The sequence below is a fragment of the Adelges cooleyi genome, unplaced genomic scaffold, assembly GCF_023614345.1.
Source record: "Adelges cooleyi isolate 19-005CV unplaced genomic scaffold, UGA_ACOO_1.1 ACOO_flye_CR_arks_rails_tigmint_CR_PRNA_167, whole genome shotgun sequence".
NCBI classification, from domain to species: Eukaryota; Metazoa; Arthropoda; class Insecta; order Hemiptera; family Adelgidae; genus Adelges; species Adelges cooleyi.
The window spans coordinates 622,824-646,307 of NW_026095824.1; the positions used below are offsets into that span (position 1 = coordinate 622,824).

Below are 23,484 nucleotides of genomic sequence, written 5' to 3' on the forward strand. Positions count from 1 at the left end.
TTTTTTGGTGTAGCGAATAAACACACTCATGAGAATTTTTTTTAGTTAATTTTTTCTGGTACCTTAACTCTCATCTTAAATTTGTTTTTTTTAACAAATTTATTTTAACATTATTTAAAAAAATGTTCTATAACATTTTTTTGAAATTGTTTTTATTAAAGTCAAACCAATTATTGGTAATAACTATGTAGAGATTGGAGTACAGATACTGTGCATAATATTGTCAAAAATTAGATGAATGTACTTTAAAATGTATTTTGTGTTTGAGATGATGAGAGAAAATATGTTCCTTCTTAGGGTTAGTTTGTTTTAGATAACTATTCATTCGTATATTCGTATATATTACATTCTTGTGTTTTACAATAAATTTTGTTAAATAGTATTAATTAGTAAATAATATAATTATGTTTTCTTATATCATTTAAGTATTACAAATTAAGATAGCTATTTTAAAGAATAGATTTTTAATTTTTTTTAAAGTTGTAAAAAGTCATGACTAGTTAAAAAAACACTTTTGGAGACTTGGTGCAACTTGTGCAAGCTGCAAGGACAGCCTATATGGATACATATACATAAATACATGGTTGAATAATTTCGTTTAATTTTATAAAACGACTTTCTAAATACATTAATTGCAATTACTTAAACAATATTTAATGGTCTATGAGGTTCTAATAATATTCTTTTGGTTGTTTATTTATTGGTTGTTTACACATAGTGTAGGTATTTGTGTGTTTTTATTATTGGAGCATGTATGTTTCAGAAAATAAACTATTATCGAATACTATTATTTTTCCATTAAACATTTATTCAATGATCGCTTTTAACATTTACTTGTACGCTATTCGTATTTTTATACAATTTACTAAGTGTATAGTATGATCTTGGTAATTCTATATTAGTTAATGGACTGCTACTATAATAATCTAATTACTTGTTATAAATATGCCATAGATTGGTTTTTCAGTGTTGGATATCACGATTTTTAGCCTATGGACAAATGAAGTTGAAAAAATATTAATAAACGATACCCTAATTCAAACTGTACCTGTCTATGTTGTATGCAATTTAAAATTTAAGTAGTTTTGTAAGTTATAACAATATTATGTAAATTATTTTTGTTGTTTGGATATTACGATGATGACTTTTTCTACTAATGAGCTGAGGCGTCAAGTCACAACTATGCTGAGCCCGCCCAACTTAATTACGGAGGTGTAAAGTGTTTAAATACCGCACTATATACCCACATTTTAGAATTCGTTCGTCAAATATTTTCAGTATTATACTTATTGCCAGGAGTTGGTATATAAATTGAACACTCTTGAACATCAAAAGATTATTTCGATAACCTATTAATACAATAACACTAATTATAAATTTTTACAAGTAACTCGAATTGATAATTTAATATCTAATCGTTGTTTTTGTATACAGAAATGAATGTGTATAAATAGACAACAATGTTTTTCGTTTCACAATAATTCCACATTCCAATAGTTCTGGAAGCTCAACGGAGGTAACAAGTAATAACTACTATACAAGTAAGTTTTAAATCGTTTTCACTTTTTTTATTTTATTAGGAATACTTTATTAGATTATTCATGGCATTAATTTAGATGATGTTTTCATAATAATATTAATGAACATAAATTGTAAGTAAGATAATATTATTATATTTCTAGGACGTGACTATTGAAAATAACAATTATATTTTAGCCATAAAATGTACTATGTAATTTTATTATAATATATATATATATATATATAAATGAAAAAATACAAAAATTAATAATTTAATAAATCTAATATCTTGTAAGATATCAACTGGGTTATAGCTAACCAATCACACTGTACTATGTACATAAACACAAATTGTTTTATGTTACACTTGTTCTACACTTTTAATACTAATTCCAAAAAAAATGTTGTTCTATTCAATTATGTTTACACGTCGAGAACCTATTGGCTAATGCTTAATTGTGCCACTCTAATATGTGGGATATCTACTGTTCAAATTCCAAAAGTTAATAAAGCCATAAAACGATACTTCGGCTTTTTCAACTTTTGATTTTAAACATAAAATTTCAATAATTTTCAATTAATTCTTTAGACTATAGAATTTTAAATATTATGCAGTAAATTATTATTATTTAATTTATTTCAATTGAATTAAAATACTTTTTATGTTTAATTTTTATTTATAGTAAAAAAAATTTTTTTTTTAAATTTATTATATTTTAATTGTTTTAACATAATCTTGTTTTTACAATATATTAATTAATAAGTTACATAATTAAGTAGGCATAATAGAGTAATAAAATAATTTATAAATTATTTTAATTTAGCAAATTGTACATAAATTATGAGTTGTTTTAATTAGGTCATTAATCTGATGATACCGATGATGATTCTGGACGTAGTAAGATATCTTGTGGGAGACGTGGCTTTAGTCGGCGGTTTTTGGTTCTTTTCCCAATTTTGAAGTGAAGGGCTCCTTCTATTGTGTTTAGTTTCGAATGAAATTTTTTAAATTGTTCATTTATCCATGTAGTTAGGTATGGTATTCCAGTGTCGTTGTGGAGTTGTGTGTTTCGCATATACCATGGGTCTTTAAGAGCTATTCTGAGAAATTTGTTTTGTATCGTTTGTAATTTTGTAATTTTTGTTTGAGATGCGGCTGCCCATATAGGGCATGCATATGTTATTAAAGGTCTTATTATTGAAGCGTATATTAGAAGTGAGCATTTGATCTGAAGTGTAGAGCTGTAATTAATTAGGGGGTATAAGATTTTCAATCGTGTGTAGGCTTGGTTTAATTTTTTATTAATGTGCATTTTCCATGTTAATTTTTCATCAAGGTAAACTCCAAGATATTTAATTGATTGATCTTTATTATTCCATAATATAGGCTGATTTTTAATTTTTAATTGAGGTGGATTTGTATATCTCTTTAAGGTAAATATTTTCGCTTCGCTCTTAGTTGGGTTAAGAGCGAGTTTCCATTTTGTAAACCAGTCTGAAATTTGGTCTAAAGAAATTTATAGATCTGATATTGAGTTCTCAAGATTTTTATGTTGTGTCATGATAACAGTATCGTCTGCGTACATGGCTAATTGGCATTTTTGTGGAACTGGGATATCATAGCAATAAATATTAAATAAGGTGGGGCCAAGGACTGACCCCTGTGGGACCCCTGCTTTTATCGGGTGTTCTTCAGAGGTATCAGTATCTATTCTTACTTTAAACGTACGGTTTGTGATAAATTATGATATTATATTATATAGATAGGTTGGCAGTTTTAGTTTTGTTAATTTGGACATGAGGCCTTGGTGCCAGACTTTGTCGAAGGCCTGTGCAACGTCAAGAAAGGCAGTGGTTGTGTACTTTTTATTTTCAAATCCATCTACTATTATTTCTGAGATTCGCTGTAGTTGATGACAAGTGGAGTGGTGAGGTTTGAAGCCGAATTGGTGAAGTGGAATAATTTTTAGGTATGGTTTCAATCTGTGTAGCAGTATTCTTTCTAATTGTTTGGAGAGGGTAGGTAATAAACTAATAGGTCTATAGCTTTCTGGTGAACTGTTTGGTTTTCCAGGCTTGTGAATTGGAATGATAATTGCTTGTTTCCAAGTGTTTGGGAAATATCCTATTCTTAAAATGAAGTTATAAATACTGGCTAAGAACGCAAGGGTTTTTGGGGTAAGGTTTTTAAGATTTTTATTGGTAATAAAGTCGTGTTCTGGACTTTTTTTATTTGCAAGTCTGTCTATTATCTGTTGTATTTCCTTGGGACTGCATGGATGGATAGTATTTGTTTCCGCAGAATATGTATTTATAGAGTCTATTCGCTGTGTTATATTTGTGGAGGTAGCCTCAGTTGTGAAACAATTTTCAAAGTGCTGGGCGAAAATTTTACATTTATCAGTGTTTGTTTCATATTTTGCCAGTCCAGCTTTAAGAGGAGGAATAGTGTCTCTTTGTTTGAGTATTCTTTTTGTGGCGGTCCATAGGCTGGCATCGTTTGGATTCAGTTCAGATAGATCATTTTTGTAAGATTTAAATTCTATTGTTATCGAGTTCCCATTTGACTCTACGTGTTAATTGGTTTAATCGTTTTTTAATTTCTATAGTTCTTGTTCTTTGCCATAATCTTCTGGCTTTATGTTTTTCTTTTATTAGGTGTTGAGTGTGGAGCGGTAGAGAGTTTTCTCGCGGTTTACTTTTTTCTGGTGCCAAGGCTGATTTGATTGCATTTTTTATTGATTCTGTTAGGTGTTGTATGTTGTTATCTATTTCTTTGTTGTCTTGATGAGATCTGTTTATAATAAGGTTTTTGTTGAGATTTTCCCTGAAAATGTTCCAGTTTACTGGCCGGTTTATTAATTTTGGGGTTTGAGGAATTAATTCCATTTGCTCGTACAAAGTGGTGATAACTGGAACGTGATCCGAGTCTAGTTCATTCACAACTTGGTGATATAACTGTGTTGTGGGATTTGAAACTAGAGCAATATCTAATATGTCTGGTTGTCTACCTGTTCTGTGGAAGGTTGGTTTGGAGGGTGGTGATATTATAATTCTTAAATCAGAAGTGAATTGAAATAGTTTATTACCATTTGGGTTTGTTTTTAGGCAACCCTATATTTCATTTTTGGAGTTTAAATCTTCTAAGAGTATGGTTGGGTTTCCTTTGAAAAGTTCATTTATGTCAACTCTTTGAATTTTTTTGTTTGGAGGATTGTAGGCGGATATTATTTTAATTTCAATCTGTTGAAACCATTATGGAAGTGGCTTCTATATTGATTAATTCAGGGGTGGTTAATTGGTGATGTTTAATAGTTCTTTTTACTAGGATCGCTACTCCTCCAGATGTATGGATGGTGTCCCTATCCTTTCTGTATGTATTATAACCGTTGATCTTGAGTGTTTCTGTATTTTTGAGGTGAGTTTCTGTTATGCATGCTATATCTATTTTATGACAAAATAGAAATTCCATAAGAGAAGATTTTTTTGGATTTAATGCCATTAGCATTCCAGTTAACGAGTTTGATTTCTTTTAAATTATTGGATGTCATTTAGACCAGATAAAGATAGATTGTTTGAAATAGAGTTGAAGATGGAACTGTATGTTATGTAGAATGTTTTCGATAAATTTGGTTATTGTTTTTTGTAGATTTTCATTTTGCGATTCAGAGTATATATTATCCTCGTTTTTTTGGGTAGGATTTGTATTTCCTTTGAGTATATTTGCGTAAGAGTTCAGATTTATTATTTTTTTAGTGAGATTATTGGCGGTTTCATTTATAGATGTGTATTTTGGTGGATCATTTTCGGCCAAGTGAGGTTTTTTGGTGTAGTTTGTTTTTTTATTTTTAATATTTTTAAAATAGTTGCACCCCTTATAATTAGCCGGGTGAGCTTCTTTACAATTTACGCAGTTAGGTGGGGTTCTGATGCTTTATCACAGTTTGAATAATGATGTGAGAGATTCCATTTCACACATCGTGGTTGAAGTTTACAGGATTTGTGTAGGTGTCCAAATCTTTGGCAATTTGTACATTGGGGAGGATCTTTAGACTTCCGACGTGGTTCGGTTTTAATTATGCAATGAAGAAGCTTGGTGAGTTTGAAGATTTCTTGTGATTTATGATGATTTATCAGTTGAACTGCCATTAGTGGGGTCGGGGTTTTATCTTTGTTGATAAGTATAGTTACTGATTTTACTGGATATTCTAGGATTTTTAATTCTTCCATTACTTCAAATTCAGTTATTGACATTGGTAAATTCCTTATGATTGCGGAGATATCTTTTTCGGTTTTTAATCTGTAGGTATAATATTTATACTTTTTTATGTCTAGATATTTGGTTAGAGCACGGAAGTCATCCACTGTTTCTAAGTTCACTTTTATTTTGTCATATTTAGATGTGGTAGTAAATTCATTACTAATGACTTTAGATATTTCATTGCGAAATTGAGAATATTGGGTAATGTTTAATATGAATAGTGGGGGAATTTTGAGAGTGTCATTGGTCGTTTGGGATTGTATTGGGTGATTGTTATGATTAATAGTTTGTGTGATATTAAGTGTATTGTCATTAAAGGTAAACATTTCTTGATCTTTGGTATTAGTGTTATCTAGAACGGAATATCGATTTGGTGTGTTAAATTTTTGGTTGGCGAGTCGTATATTTTTGACGTTTTTCTGGGAGATCTAAATTCTTCGTCGGAGTTGTGAGTTGTGTGACGATCAAGGTGAGCATTGTCTTCGTTTTTTTAATTTTTTTTATTATGATTGGTGACGCAAGAATTATTGACAATCTGGACAGCCTATTAACCCCGGCACAAGAGGTGATATCCAATCTCGACGAAAACTCACAAGATAAAAACATACACATTCATGATATTTGTAAGCAAACAGGCACTGATGTACAAAAACTCTCCAAAACAGTTGACATTATTCGCCCAACATTATCGGATAGAAAAATCAAAACAAAAATTACAAAGCTTGCTAACATCCTGTTTCAAATGATACCACAAAACTCCTAGTTAACTCTAAAGAACCATACAGTTGACATCCATGGAAATCAGATTTAAACATTAATACAGATTTAACAACTTACAAAAAAAAGTGTACAGATCCAAAAATTTACAGTCATCTTTTACTACAAATATGTCACCTAGATGAATCAGAAAAAATTTATACGGACGCATCCAAAAACGAAAATGGTGTCAGTATTTCGGTCATTTGGAACGAAAGAAAACATCTTTTTAGACTATCTAACTTCACATCTATCTACACGGCAGAAGCTATCGCAATACTACAAGCAATACAAATCATTAAAGAAAATAACATAAGGAAATCGACCATCTTTAGTGACTCTCTCAATGTCATAAAAAACCTGAACAACGTTTATTATCCCTCCGACATGACCACATTGATTCTTAACCTAATGTACAAACTCCAAAAACGAGGGTTTTTAATTCAAATCATGTGGATCCCAGGTCACTGTAACATAGCTGGCAATGAAATAGCTGATATTGCAGCAAAAGAAGCAACATCATCACAATCGGCGGGAACTCTCAACATTCTTCCTCACAGCGACCTAAAATTGCATATCAAATCGACATATTATCAAGAATGGAATCTGCAATGGAGGTCCTTACATACAAAACTCAATGAAATCAAAAATCACACTTACAAATGGACCCAACCGACCAACTTATCTAGAAAGAATCAAGTCCTCATTACCAGAATGAGAATTGGACACACTCGATTGACGCACGACTTCTTAATGTCAAAGTCTGAATCCCCTATCTGCGAAGCATGTGGAGTTCGGCTATCGGTGAAACACATACTTACAGAGTGCACAAAAATATCAGACTCAACGAACTGATAACGAAATGTCGGAGGATCTGTCAGAAACCCTCGGACCTCAACCAGGGGCCATTAACAGGCTTGTTAGTTTTATGACCCAGACCAAATTATGCAGCTGTCTATGAGGGTGTACTGTTTCTGCACAATGTAACCCAATGGCCTTTGCCGCCGAGGGAAATAATAAAAAAAAATAAAAAATGTTGTATGGGTTAAACGTATTGGTTTTCATTTGGTTAATTTATTTCATTAGCACAAAATATTTTATTAATTGAATTTGTTTTCAATATTTTAAAACATATTGATTTTATTCTATAATCATTTATTTTAGACATCAGTCACTTTAGCTTGTGATTTATTTTTTATATTTATTTTAATTGTTGAAAGGGAATAATAATTAATTAAGTACTAATATTATAAATAATCGAGAAAAATATATACAAGTTAAAATATAAACAGTAGAAATATATACAGTTGGTTTTGATAGACATGTACCTAATATTATTATAAACGTTTTGTTTAGAAAATTGATTGAGAAAATAACCTGTAAAAATGACATCAAACGAAAGTAAGTGTAGAATAATAATTTTTTACTTATAAATGTATAACTATATGTAGTTTATAATTTTTTAGTCATTCGATTCCCGGAAAGTTTATTGCTCGGAGTTGGATCTAGTGCTTATCAGGTCGAAGGAGCATGGGATGAAGAAGGTATTTTGTGAAAAATGCGTACACAATAAATTTCATTAACATAAATCATATGATTTCGATTTTATTTAGGCAAAGCGCCAAGTATTTGGGACGCATTTTTCCATAGTGGAGAAAATGAAGTGCTCCACGAATTCATCCCCTTGCAAAATCACGATACGATCAGTGATGACGAGGAACCGATTGATCTATTAACTTTTTTCAAAGGATTTCAAGTTTTTAAAAGTACAACGAAATTGAGAAGCCAAGTTTTGGAGCCTTTTATGTATAGCATGGACGATGGAGGCATGACTGCATGTGATTCATACCATAAAACAGAAATGGATATCCAACTTCTGAAGGATCTTGGAGTAATTGCAAACTAATTAATATGACTTTAATAGCGTCTCTAGCTTATTAAACATCTCGATTACCTATCAGAATTAAAAAAAAAGTATTTATTTGCATAAATCATAATAACAAACATTTAATATCATATTCCATTTCAAAGTCAATTTGTGTTAATAATTTAACCAAAATCTTTAATAAAACAATTGTATATTTTAGGTTCAAGTATATAGATTTTCATTGAGTTGGCCAAGACTTTTGCCCGATGGAGATGATCAAAATCCCAATCAGGCTGGAATTGAATACTACAATAATCTTATACAAAAATTACTGGATAACAACATCCAACCGTTGGTAAGATAATTGATTTCCCTATTCAATAGATGAAAATAAATGATTGTTTATGATACATAACTTCCTCATTAAATTATCCTCTCTAAACTACTCTCTCCAATGTTCTTTTGGTTTTTTCGATGTTAAATTAGTATATATGTACATGTTTGTTTGGATACAACTTTCCATTTTCTATGAATAAGTTTAATGTAGCGGTACAAGTAGGTATGTATACTAAATAATTAATTTAACGTAACATGTTTCTAATTTTTTTCTATGGATAATGATTGATGGCAGATAACTATTTATCATTGGGATCTACCGCAATCTCTTCAAAAGATAGGCGGATGGGCAAACAGTAATATTGTTAGATATTTCACAAACTATTGCGAGTTTGTGTTTAAAACGTTTGGTGATAAAGTATGTGTCCTATGGCGTATAAATTAGTCTTGACCTAATACTGGGTAGTTTAATATAGCATCTGTGTTTTAGGTGAAATTATGGTCCACAGTCAATGAACCGAGATTAATAGCAGAAGGTTATGGTGGATCTTCGACGGCTCCAGCATTGGGCGAAAACTTTAGCGGCATTGCTGATTACATGGTTATTCATAATTTATTGCTTGCTCACGGTTATGCATACAGGTTGTATAACGAAAATTTCAGAGAAACTCAACAAGGTTATTAAATTCATTTCTGTTTATTATACGGAAGATCTCACTACCTGCGTATTTTTGGTTAAAAACAACTCATTGTAATTCAATCAGAACTCCAAAACGCGTAGTCCGACCACAATTTTGAAAACAAATATCGGTTTTTGAATACTTGCTTGATGTCATGATTAAAGTACATTTTTTATGTTCGTTTTTATTATAGTTGTAAAAATTTTTAAAAAAACTTAAAAAATATAATTTCCCAAGTGAAATAATTAACTAACTAAAAATAATTTCAAAATTGAGCCTCGGCTAATACCTTGTAAATGTTATGGAGAGTTCAAATATTTTTTCAAAACTTAAATCGAAGTATTCTTAGGAACAGTACGTTTGAAGTAGAATCATATAATTTTGTACAAAAATAGATCCTACATGCGTTATAAAGGGTGTCCCAAAAATAGCGCAACTTTTAACATGGTTGCGCCATTTAAACGGTTGCGCTATTTTTGGAACACCCTTAACAAATTGCAAAAAAAAAAATGTAATCTAAAAATAGTTCCTTCTATTCTATGGTAATATATACGTTTAAAAAACTCAAGTTTTAGTGACTAATTGCCTATACAATACTCCTTAATAAATGCTGGTATGGAGGGCCCTTAGTGTGGTATTTGTAAACAAAAATCCAATGGTCAATATAATTTTTTTTTTGAGAAAAAATCAATAGTTTTTAATTTCATATATTTTATGGTACTTTTTTAAAAATGTTCAACTACAATAAATGATTTTTAAAGATTTTTAGTAAAAACAATTACATTAACATTCACCTTATTTGTTTAAAATAAGAATTGAAAACGTAATTAATTATAAATATTACAAAAACTAACGGTAATTAAAAAAAAAAAAGTATAGATATATTATTTGAAGAAAAAACCATGGTATTATAATTGTTTTTACACATACTGTTGGCACGAGCAATGGGCAACCATTATTTTTTGTTCGCCTATACTTACACAGAAAACTATTAACTACAGTGTTGAAAATAGAAGGTTTTTAAATCTATCTTTTTTTTAAAATTTAAATTTTGTAAAAACAATTTATTCCAACAATTACATTTGTTACTTGTTAGATGAAGTTATAGTTGGTTGTAGAAAATATAGTGAGTTAGTCATAGCAAAAGATTTGAGTAAGAACTTACCAGCAAACCATCGACACCTTACGTTAAAGGGGGGGGGGAGCAGGTGGTTTCGGACTCAATATCAAGAGAGGGGGTTGATCTAAGGCACCCCTGCCAAAGATGACTGATTTAAGTTAATCAGTAAAAATGTATATTACCCAGGCCCTGGATTGAGATTCTAATCTGGCCCCGAGTTTCATTGAATTGGGCCCTGGAAAAATGTTTTCAAATAAGTTTTAAGTTTTATGTATTAATATCAATACCTTAAATTTTTAAATCAAAATCGGGACAATATAAGTGTTTAAAAAGTATACAAAATAACAAAAATATTAATTTTCTATTATTAATAATGATCAACTGATTGTATTTGGCTTATGCAAATTATTCTAATAATTTAATTAATATGCTTAGGTCAAATCAGCTTGTGTTTGGATACTCTATGGTTTTTCCCGGCCGATCCAAACGATGAAGAGCACAAAAAAGCCGCTGACCTTGCATTTCAATCATTTGTAATTAATACCAATTCAACTGAAATAAACTTGATGATTTAATTATGAATTAAATTATGTGTTTATAGGTTGGCATTTTTGTTCAACCTCTGTTGACTGGCGAATATCCAAAAATCGTTGTAGAATCCATCAAGGCCACAAATAAACTGGAAAATAAACACTTAACAAGAATTATTCAGTTCACAGACCAAGAAAAAAAAATCCTTATAGGTATAGGATATTTAAAAAAAATATATTAATTAATGTGTTTCAATCATCCAAGCTCAAATGTTTTTATCACAAAAATGTTTATCTGTACCTACCTTTTTAGGCGCTTATGATTTCGTTGCTTTCAATTACTACTTTTCGTTGTATGCAAAACCTAACTTAACTTTTAAAGAAGAGGACAATTTAAAGACCAAAGATCTAAAAGTTCAGTTATTGGGGTTCAAAGGAGACCATAAACCAGAAGATGTAATCAAAAAATAAATATTTTTTTCTTACTAATTAAAAAAAAATAGGTACGATAAATAATATAATATATTAATATACTTATTTGGTTTCAGACAAATGCTGGGTTCAGAAATTTAGTCGATTGGTTTGATGAAGTGTTAAATCATCCGAAAATCTTTGTCTGTGAAAATGGATTTGCTGAAGACGAGGGCGTGGACAAATCTCTCGAGAAAAAGCGATACCATTATGTAATATAACCTTGATTTTTTTCTGAGACTGTACAATTTTTCATTTTTGTAATTACTTACCAGGATATTTTACGCGAGGTTGATCAAGCATTAAAAAGAAATATTAACATTATTGGATACTGCGTTTGGTCTTTTATGGATTCGTTAGAATGGGCCAGTGGATACAAGTAATATGTTTCATGTTTATTAATAGTCAAATGTTATATTATATTCTTTTTAGGTCTAAATTTGGTATCTATGGCGTCGATTTCAATGATCCATCAAGACCTCGCTACAAAAAAGAAAATAATTTCGCATTTTTCCAAAATTTGTTCAAAACTAAAACATTGCCACCTCCCGAAATTGAATAACACTTGATTTATTTGTATCGTTTTAATAATCTTTTATATTTTCATTATATTACCATATTTTTTTTAAATACTTTGTTTTTGCGGGTTTTTCAGACAAAAAGAGTTTATTTTAATCATATTTTATTTGGGTTCTATTTGAATTGTAAACAAAAACTATATCATTATAATATTTACGTTTTTAATTGACTGTATTATTATTTATTTAATTGTGTGCACCTTGTCAACCAAGTAAAAAGTGATATGCTGAGACCAAATTAATCAGTTAATTTAGAATTTAGAACTATTATTGTACCTACATAGGGGTTGTATTTGTTCAAAACTAAACGTCGTAATTTTAGATTAAAAGGACAGCACACCATTCTTATTTTGGCAAAACTCATTATGATTTGAAACTAAAAAATGATCAGTCTTTACATAGGTATTTAAATATACTCAATTTTATAACTACTACTTCGACTAGCAAAAATGCTTTTGGAGACATATTTTAACTTTTATAACTTATAATATGTATATTTTGTATTGTTGGTAAATTAGTTTTTGTAAAAATAGATTACTATTTATGTTTCCAAAAAAATAATGATGATCAAGAATTATTTATTATTAAAGGTGTCTGTATTTAAAAAAATAATAGTATGCCTATAAAATTACACACAACATTGTAATTTTTTTAATTCATTTATCTGTACATATACCGTGTAGACTATACAACAAAACATTAGTAAAAGATATGTCATATTGTGTTATTGTAAAGAATTCTAGCATAAATTTAATACATATGTATGTACGTATGTATTTAATCTATGATACTAGTCATAAATTATTATTATAAACTAGAGCTTCGCTCTAGCTGGGGGCTCCGCCCCCAGGCCCCCGAGTCGGGCGGGTAGGTCACAGATTCCCGGTACTGTACCCGGCTACGCCGGGCACGCTCACGTCCCCTCGCTGCAAAGTATTTTCGGGGAGGTCACAGATTCCGAGGGGGGTGCCCGGCTGCGCCGGCCACGGTATGTGGAAGTCAGTGCACAGCGGTTCCTAGGGGGGTGCCCGGCTGCGCCGGCCACGGTGTCGAGCCATCGCAATACGTCTTAAAGGAATGACGTTATAATTCATGGTACCTATAGGCTGTATCTAGTAATCAGAATTCATACCTAGTTATGGACAAATATTTTGCAAGCTAAGTACTGATTAAGTGTAGAGTAAGTCTAGCTATGTATCTGTAATTTTTTTAAATTTTAAATTGAAAAGAATAGTCTAGAAGTTAGACGGTTAATAAATATCAAGTGTCCGGTGTTGCTTACTTGGGTTGTTACCACTTTTACCAATTTTTATGAACTACCAATGTCCAGTTCCTTATCAGCGGGCGGAATTCGTATTGAAAACTGATAAGGACGGCAGGTCTCCGAGTGTTTTAGCATTCGCTCGCTCGGCGCCGTCGCTTCGCTCCGCCAACTAAAAATATCCTAGGTTTGTAGGCTACAGTCTATGAGGAGGTAACAGGTTTAAAATTAAGTTTAAATTAAAATTTTAAAAAGTTAAAGAGGCTTGATAAGAAGCTGGCCATTGGGAAAAAGTGTACAATGGAAATTGTCTTTGGTAAAAGTTGTTATATTATAGACCACGTCATCAATATAGGCCGGCGTCATCCCGCTTAACTTTATGAGTTGAAAACAGATAAAAATGTCTAGAGGACAGTCAGCTAAATGTCTGTTAAGGTTTGCCTTTGTGAAACAAAATTTGTTTAAACGTAGTATGTTATATGTCTGTACACAGCGGTTCCGAGGGGGGTGCCCGGCTACGCCGGCCACGGTGTCGAGTCAGCTCACTACGTTTTAAAGTATACCGTTATAATTCATCGTACCTTTATCCAGTAATCATAGTTCATACTTAGTTTCGAAAAAGTGTTTTGCAAGCTAAGTACCGGTTAACTGTAGTGCAAGTCTAGCTATCTGTCAGATCAGAAACGTCCTACTACTAAAGCGAGTGTGCTACTTGCTTAAAGGACAATTTTTTTTTTTTTTTTAATTTGAATTGTTTGAGGTGTTGTTTACTTCACGGGCTTGGTAATAGCTATGGTTCAAAATAGAAAAAAATGTTTAGAGGTCAGTCTGTATATGTCTGATATGGTGTTCCTATGTGCAACAAAACTTTTTCAAACGTATACGTTATATGTCTAGATATTGGTTGAATTAAAATCCTTATTTGTTCAGAAATCACCGTCTATGCCATTATTCGGTAATGACGTACTGTACGTTTAGAATGTAACCAACAGCATAATGCATTAAATATGTATATTAAAGGTCTGGTGGTTTAACAGAAGTTCATAAGTGTTTAAGAATTCAAGAGTAAATCACATGAATGAAATGTCTAGTTTATATTAAAACTTAAAAGGGAAAGAAGTGAAGAGTGATAAATACATTATTATTGATCGACTATTTGGCAGAGCTTATAAAAATGTCCAAAGAGAGGTTAAATGAAATGTCTCGATGCAAATCTTTTAGTTTTTGGATCTGGACCTTTAATGCTAAAGGTACTTTGATACTTAAGGTCTGACGTTTGTTGGTTATTAGAAGTTTAAAAGTGTGGAAGAATGATATGTTTGTGTGACGGTTACTTGGGAACTCAAGAGTACAAAACATGAATGAAATGTCTGAAATAATTTGTAGCAAATATTTTTGATTATTCGAGTGTCCGGCGGTGATTATAAAAACGGTCAGAGTACAAAATGATAATAATAATAATATTCAGTGCATAAAATACCTAAATTATTTGATACTTATCCAGACATATTTTATACATAATAGATAAATTGATATATACATTAATACTTTTTTAAGTAAACCATGAAAGGTATAAATCCATATGTTGATATATTTTTAGATGGCTAACCAACAATTCATCCTACTAAATGATAATAATCAAAAATTTTAAAATAATTTTATTTTTTATTATGTAGTATCAATTTAAAAAAATATAGCAAAATCTATAGATTTACTATACTTTTTTAGGGTGGAGCGAATACTTATATTATACTTCTATAAATAATAAAATAGTAAATTAAATGTCGATTTTCAATAAAAATTTTAACCCTTTGAAGCACAGCATTTTTTCTCCGATTTTCTCTGAACATGATTATGAAGGTGGTAATAAATATATACCACTGCGCGAGAGTAGGCTATTTTTTGAAAAAGTGGTATATTACTTATACCACCATGCTTCAAAATGTTAAAATGCAATAAAATGATTTGAAATTAATATTTTATTTTTATGTTTTAATTACGCCCTATGTCTGAAATCACACCACAAAAAAAAACAAAATAGTCAATATTAATAAGTATCTAATTTAGTTCAAGCTATATCAATAGCAGCTCAAAAAAAAAAAATATATATATATACATACATATAATATAAAAAATTAACATTAAATAGTTAGTAAAAATAAATGTTCAGACAATTTTTTTGATTTTTGATTACTACTCACAAAAACGGTCTAAGAACACAAAATGTTGAACGCTAAAATAATCTAAAGACAACTGTTTTAAGAATTTATTAAGATGATATAGGGACTTTTGCTGATGCTTTTAAAAAACATACCTATAATTTTTTATAATAAGACTGTGTAAAAATGCATTTATTCGTTGGTTAAATAAGTATTATAAAGCCAGGGAGTAAAAACCGGAATGATTACAATAGCATAAGATGTTGCTATGTATAATGTGATTAAAATAAATTAGATCATGTAGTACAGTTATTTCTTATTAGAGCGGAATGAACACATAGATATTTTATGTCAATAATGTATATAAATTTTAAGCACACAAAAGTAGCCCCAGGTGTATAAAACTAAAAATCGATTGTTTTTAGATCTGAACAATTTTTATTCAGTGCATCAAATATACTATTATTATTATTTAAAAAAATATTTTTCATTATATATATATATTATTATTTTAACAACAATAAACTTTTTTTTAGTTAATCCATGTATTATGTTATTTTTAGATAGGTAAATAAATGTTTTTCTACTAAATAATTTACAATAATACTTCCTAAAAAAAAAATTATCTGGAAAGTGAAATCAGATACATGATTTAAAAAAATAAAGTTATATGTTTGTCAATTTCAAAGAATACAAACTATATTTTCAACTTTAATGACAATTATTAGATTTTTCTTAGCTTGAATTGTTGATTTCCACATAGCTTACCTACGATGTCTGAATTTTCCAAAGTTAAAATATTAAAACCACAAATTAAGTCAAAACACAAATTTTAAAAACCCTAAACGGTTAGTGATAGTACTCGATAGTGATCATACATATTTATATAGGTAAATCATCCTACTAAATGAAATAATTAAAATGTATTCAAATAATGCCAATTTAACGTGAAATAATATATCATTAAAAAAAAATATAAAAAAAAACTAAAATAATTTGTATTCTATGTAGTGATCATAATTGTACAGCTTTAACAAAAAAATGTGAAATAATTAATGTTTTAATTATTTGTACATCAGTATCGTATGTGTGTGCACGTTTAGAAACTAAAGCGTTAAGAGAAGTCGGTTAAGACACTGTATAATGAAAAAAAAACTGTCAATTTAAATTAGGGTTGAGTATAGAGATTAGATAGGCACTAATTATTAAAAAATACTTCATAAATAACAAAAAATCAACTTCTACGGTGTAAGTTCTCTGTTGGCCGCAGGCAAATTAATCGGTGACGGCATAGGATAACAGTCTGTAACCGATGGTAACAATAATAACTACTTATTGTATTAATTAAAGACAGAGTAGATAGAAGTAGCAATCAATCTTCTAAACGGACACGCGTCGGTTATGATTTCACTATAGTATTGGCCTAAAACAAATAATTTACATATATATAAAATAAGTCAGTAAGTTATTTAATTGAAAATAAATAGTAGATATATATGTCAACAAATTTTTCAACAAAAAATATGAAATGTATCGTTATCACCACGCACAGCGGTTTGAAAAAGATAAGAATTTTGTATATCTAATTAATTTGATAATTTGGTTTAAGCGAAATGTAATATACTACTATACTATATATTATTATATATATTCTAAATCTAAAAAACGTACCGACATCCAACGACGCATATTAAAAGGTAATGTTTGCACACCGGGAAACACGTCGATTTCTCTTGAACGAAAACCGTGAGCGAATTACGGACAAATATGTAATTAATAATAACTATTATACGTTTAATATATAATTATATGTATATAATATAACAAACTACAAAGACAAAAATTCACCAAAAAAAACAAAACACGCCGTTCGCCGTTTTTAATTTTCATTATTATATATATGATAACGTTTGACACACCGGGAAACACTATTGAATAAAAAACCACGTATGACAATGAACAACAGTGTAATTAATAATAATAATAATAATTTTACGTTTAATTTAAGGAAAGTACAAACTCGGCAATAAAAACAACACACGCCGTCACCGTTATTATTTGATACGATAACGTCGTGACATGATAAAAACGCGCGCCAACGCCACGCGCTGCCCAAGCCGCCTTTATGCTTGTCTATGAGCCAGATGTATTATACGAATCCCATGGAAGAGACGATTAGGCGACTGGCGGGACGTCGGCTATTTGAATTGACATTTTATTATTATGATTAATTAATAATTTACTAACATTACCTACAGCTCACTCTGTCTACCTACTTAATAATAATTATTCAACATGGCCATGCAACAGCTGCAACTGGTGCTGCTGTCGACGCGCATTGTTTTTCTTCCATGATAAATTTTTATCAGTAAGAACAACAACAAACTATTACTCTTATCGCCTCAAATTTCAACTGTCGTCCGTCATCATTAAGCCGAGCTAACATTTCATTTCACGATTTTCGCCGTACACGTGGGACGTGATGATTGCTGTACTTATTACTGACTACTTAATGTTCTCATAATCACGTGGTAAGTCGAATTTCTTTTCGCTATTATTTTGACACTTAATTTTACCAATGAATTTTTTTTATTGCATAGGTTATAGATATCATTGCACACAATGGAGGAACTGGCGTGCGTACGATGCATGAGCTCCAAGTTCAGAAATCCGAACTTAGTTTTTAGTTACAACATTTGCGGACATTCAATGTGTTCAAATTGTATCGAAGTCGCATTCATTAAAGGTGGACACAATTAACTAATTCTATTTAAATTCTTGATATTATATGTTCATTTGAATTCTGATTTCATTTAAATAATTGAACTTCGATTACGTGTGGATATATTATATCGATAAAACTCCACCAAATTAATACTACGTTTATCATATTTCATATGCCTCTGGACTATGCATACATTAATATTTATGGTATTACACGGATTTTGCCAAGGCTTCGAATCCAAATTAACTGTATAGTTTTAATCCTGAATCCCAAAAATTGAAAAGCTAAATGTGTCGTCCATTTGTTAAAACACTGAATACTATAAATTAACAAGGTAAACAAGGGCTATTGGTAATATTAAGTGTTCTTCTTAGCTTCAAATAAAATGACATACAACTTCAAAAATAGGTTATAATAATTAATATGATAAACATATTTTTTAGATATGTTTATACATTATTCAGCCAATGGGGAACACCTATAATATTTACTATGGCCATTCAGTATATGTCAATAATAATTTCCTATGGTTGGTTTTAGTTTTAGTAATTTTTTTGTTTTATATTTATGCGTTAATACAGCGCCATCTAAATATTATCGGAAAATCGCTCGGCGTCTGGCACCCGACTATTGATTTATATGCGGTTCTCTTGTTAATTTAATTGTAAAAAAAAATTCATGAGTTCAGTTTGGATAGTGAAATTTTATAGATATCTTATTTGAAAATGCTACTATTGATTAAAGAGTAAAATGTAGGAAATATTTTAAAAAAAGACTGTCCATATAATATAATATACTGTATTTATTAAAAAAAATATAAAAATAATACATTTTTCCCCATCAGTAATTTTTTACAATGTAAAACTTGGCTATTCGAAGACAAAAATATGATAATTCATATTTTTTGTTCAAAATTATGCCTATAATAATGTTTAACAAACACGGTCGCTTAGAACTTAATTTGATAGTTTTTATGCACTACCAATTTGTCCAACAATTTAATTCATTATTGTATTGGTTAATAAATTTAATTTGGCATTTCGAAGACAAAATCATGGATATTCCATTTTTTTGTTCAAATCAATGCCAAAAGTAAATATACAAACACGGTCGCTTAAAACTTAATTTAATAGTTTTCATGCACTACCAATTTGTCTAATAATTTGATTTAATATTAATAAGATATTTTGGCATTTCGAAGACAAAATAATAGCCATTCTATTATATTTGTTCAAAACAATGCCAAAAGTAATTATACAAACACGGTCGCTTAAAACTTAATTTAATAGTTTTCATGCACTACCAATTTGTCTAACAATTAAATTTAATATAAGCAAAGGATGACTGGCTGGGATGGTTAGTCTTTAGGTGGTGTTTCTCTTTGGGCAGGCAACTCTCTAGAACTAGAGACTACCATTCTTCATATATCCTGGTCATTAATGCCATAAGCAATATTATCAAGATAAATAAAATAATTTTGGCAATTCGAAGACAAATTAATAGTCATTCTTTTTTTTGTTCAAAAATATGCCAAAAGTAAATATCATACAAACACGGTCGCAAGAAACTTTCTGTTATTGTTTTCATGCACTACCAATTTGTCTAACAATAAATAAAAGTATATTTTTTAATGTTTTCTGTAAAAAAAAAAAATATATTTACTTGGAATTTATAATTATTAACATAATAAAAATGTAATGATTTTGATTTTAGGTTCTGGCCCATGTCCAAAATGTTTAACTCCTTTACGACGGAATGGTTTTAAACTACAGCAGTTTGAAGACGCAGCAGTTGATGTCGAAGTAGAAATACGGAAACGAATATTACGTGACTTCAATAAAACAGAAGAAGATTTTGATACTTTAGACGAGTACAATGATTATTTAGAAATGATAGAAGAAATTATTTATAATTTGGTACGAAATATAAACGTTAACGAAACCAGAGAACGTATTGAACAGTATAAAAAAGATAATAAAGAAGCTATTATGAGAAATAGAACGAAATTAAAACGTGAAGAACAAGCTCTTGAAGAACTTATCGAAGAAGAGAAAATGCATAGTCAGTATAAGAGAGATGAAATATTGAGGGATGAGGTTGAACAAAGAAACAAGAAATTAAGGGTGGATGCAGAGTTGCTAGACAGTTTAGCTCGTTCCAATTCAGACGCCAAAGAAATTGTTAGTTCATATGCACATAAAAAAGAAGAAATCCCTATTGCTAAACCTAAACCCATGTCAAAACCAATTAATTTTACAAATTTTTCGACTGGTATAAAGTTCCATCAATCATCAATGCCTATTCAAATAAAAGAAGGACCTTTATACAAGTATGAACCGATTACTATTGAACTCTTCGGACCTCCTTGTCCAGATATAAAGCAATTAGACAACATGGGCTACATGAAATATTTTAGAGAAGAGAGTGTACCAGAAAAAGCTGGTGGATTCATAATCAAGACTTCTTGTTTGCATTATATGCAAGAATGTGCTGCATCTTTATTTGAAAGAATGAATGTTTAATAAGAACATATAAAATAGCTTTTATACCACCGTTTGTGTTCGTTACCAAAAATTTATTTAATACTTAATTATTACATTATAAGAGTAGTTAAATATATTTTAAAACATAAGTGTACATACATGATTATGTAATTTTTGTATAATATAAGGAATGATTTTGTTCCGTTTTTTATTAATTTTTTATTATGCTGTTGTAACTTAAATATTAATTTTCTTATCAAGTACAAATTGTATCTATTATACAATATACCTATGTAATTTTAATGATAAATTTAACTAAAGACTGAAAATATATTTCTGATAAGTGATAAAGTCACCAATAAATTGTTTTTTTTACTTTATAGATACTTTTAGGGAAAGATTATTTAATGTATAATATTTGTATAAAATCTTTTTTTTTTTACATAAGTAATCATTTGAAAATGCTAAAAGCGTCTATTAATATAAGAACATATTATTATGTTCTTATTTAATCTCCAAGCAGTCGCTTCAGAAAAAAATCTAGTTGGCTGTCATGTTGCGGTGTTTACACTGCGATTTAATTTCTGTATTTTAAAAGTACCAATTAAACGTATTATTAATCATATCTGCTAAAAATTATGACTGAATGAAACTCAGTTAAGAATAAATAAGACCTTGACTCTTGTTCTAGAAGTTACTGAAATAAAAAGCGGTGTTGTGTAATAGATGAAATATAATTATTATTCACTAGTTATTATTTGATAATGAAGCTATTATTTGTAAAACACCATAATTGTTGTTTTGACTTGTATTCTTATAATTCCGGTTCTGTTAAGTGTTATTATGGAAAGTACCTAATGGTTTATATTATATATCGTGCAATCAAGAATCATTTTATAACACTTCTTTTAATTTAAACCCTATAACCGACAACTATCGGTAAATTTTTCAATGGAATAATTATTTTTTTTTTTTTGTTGGGCTCATCCATTTTGTTTACTCTCATGCATTACGTTAGTATTCTGGAAAACTTAAGGATTATAAGGGTATAGGGAAAAAAGAGCAAAGTAACTTTTTTCTAATCTAAATGTTCAAGTTTTGTTTATAAACGTGCTTAAAATTAAAGAACAGATTTGTTTTGTATCAAAACGAATAGCAATAAAACTGCTATTTTTAAAAAGTGACTGGTGGTTTTTTCCCGTGTGCCCATAAATGTAAACTAACACCGAACATTATGTTTGGATTTAACACAGGGTAAAAATAAGTATTTTATTTTCATGAAAAAAATTCGAAACAAATTTTTAAATTAATTTTGGTGCTTGGGTTCACCAATGAAGATAGCTGTAGGCCTTTGCTCTAAGATAATAAAGTTATTGTTTCGTTAGGTCAACAGCCAGTTGTAAGACGTTTTACAGTCCTGGATGACTGACTAGTTGGATGTGGATGTATCTTTACCAGATTTTGTGATACGACAATGTCCAAATAAACAATGCGGGCACACGGATAGTAGCAAATCAAAATCGATTCGCAACAGTTGCAGAGTGAAAAATCTGTAACGAACGGACGTCATATATTGTTGTCATTGTTGCATTATTGTGTGCCCGTTGATGTACCTACTCGGAGACACGCCTATGGTGCATTAGTGAAAACGTTGGTATGAAAAATATTCGAAATGTTTTTTGGACCCAAGTTTTCCGGAAAAACTCACTATGCAGTATACATGCGACTGGTCGAGGTACTGTTAATGGAAACTGGGTCGTTGCTGTAGATGTACATATGCTGTATAGCTACTGTAATGTACCTACTTAATCATTTCTTATTAGGGTAACGGTTTTTTTTAATATTTATATAAAATATAACGGTGTATATTATCAGTTGTCGATGTAAATGGTAAGAGGGCGAGGCATAGAGTAATATTATTATTACTCTTTGGGGCGAGGGACATCTGATCGACATTGCATTTTAATAACATTTACAATGCCATGTTCGTCCGTTACAGTTTGAGTATCATTATCAAATACGAAATTTCTTAAGTATCACATAACATGAATGATATTTTTGTATCGGTAAATAAAAAAAATGGTATACTCGATTGCTCGAATACTACAACATTATCGTGTTAAACTAAATAAATACCTATAATTTAGTTTTTTTCGAATTCAATTATTAAAATATGCACATGTGTTTTAAAATTTAAACGATTTAGATTATGTAATTTGTTTTACACGATTTCTTATGAATGATAAAGTGCAGTAGAATATATGAATGATTTATCGACTGACATAATGTAATTGACATTTATTATATTTAATAATATCAGTGTCATATAACAATCAATACGACGTGTAATTATGTAGGTATATATTAATGCTAGTTTGTAATTACATTTTTTGACAATTACATAATAGACTGCATTTGGTTATGGCACAATTCATTAATAACTTTAATACTTAATATCACATAAATTGTAATAATCTGTGTACAGTTAATTATCAACAAGCATAGGTCAGTTATCTCAAGAAACTATGCTAATTGTCTCAATGAGCGTGCGGTATTGGTACGTGGCGTGGTTTACTGTTCCTAATTAACTAATTAGTCAGTTCGGAATTCAAAATTATGTTTATTTAAACAATACCAACAAGTCGAATTACCTACTACCCGCGTTTATAGTTTTTATTAAGTTTACTTCTGTGTAAGTCCGACTCTGCCATACCTAGGACAAAAACACAAAACCAA

At 29.9% G+C, this 23,484-nt stretch overlaps 2 protein-coding genes across 2 annotated transcripts; both read left to right on the forward strand.

Moving 5' to 3' along the window:
- Nucleotides 1-1,457: 1,457 nt before the first annotated feature.
- Nucleotides 1,458-12,153, forward strand: LOC126832953 (lactase/phlorizin hydrolase-like). The gene is made up of 13 exons (XM_050564018.1): nt 1,458-1,541; nt 7,895-7,939; nt 8,005-8,082; nt 8,152-8,429; nt 8,626-8,760; nt 9,037-9,159; nt 9,232-9,418; nt 10,977-11,074; nt 11,143-11,284; nt 11,385-11,527; nt 11,620-11,754; nt 11,818-11,921; nt 11,975-12,153. Exons 2-13 carry the CDS (start codon nt 7,924-7,926, stop codon nt 12,102-12,104), a joined length of 1,569 nt encoding a protein of 522 aa, XP_050419975.1. The 5' UTR covers nt 1,458-1,541; nt 7,895-7,923; the 3' UTR covers nt 12,105-12,153.
- Nucleotides 12,154-17,928: 5,775 nt separating this feature from the next.
- Nucleotides 17,929-20,897, forward strand: LOC126832763 (CDK-activating kinase assembly factor MAT1). Its single transcript, XM_050563685.1, has 3 exons — nt 17,929-18,071; nt 18,141-18,286; nt 19,979-20,897. Exons 2-3 carry the CDS (start codon nt 18,163-18,165, stop codon nt 20,785-20,787), a joined length of 933 nt encoding a protein of 310 aa, XP_050419642.1. The 5' UTR covers nt 17,929-18,071; nt 18,141-18,162; the 3' UTR covers nt 20,788-20,897.
- The last annotated feature ends 2,587 nt before the right edge of the window (nt 20,898-23,484 follow it).

What these genes read in the sequence shown, in the direction of transcription:
- LOC126832953 (XM_050564018.1), top strand. An exon ending in AACTTCTGAAGGATCTTGGA is followed by an intron (nt 8,430 to 8,625) that starts GTAATTGCAAAC and finishes TGTATATTTTAG; the next exon opens with GTTCAAGTATATAGATTTTC. An exon ending in ACCTTGCATTTCAATCATTT is followed by an intron (nt 11,075 to 11,142) that starts GTAATTAATACC and finishes ATGTGTTTATAG; the next exon opens with GTTGGCATTTTTGTTCAACC.
- LOC126832763 (XM_050563685.1), top strand. Translation starts at nt 18,163, where the DNA reads ATGGAGGAACTGGCGTGCGTACGATGCATGAGCTCCAAGTTCAGAAAT. An exon ending in CGAAGTCGCATTCATTAAAG is followed by an intron (nt 18,287 to 19,978) that starts GTGGACACAATT and finishes TTTTGATTTTAG; the next exon opens with GTTCTGGCCCATGTCCAAAA.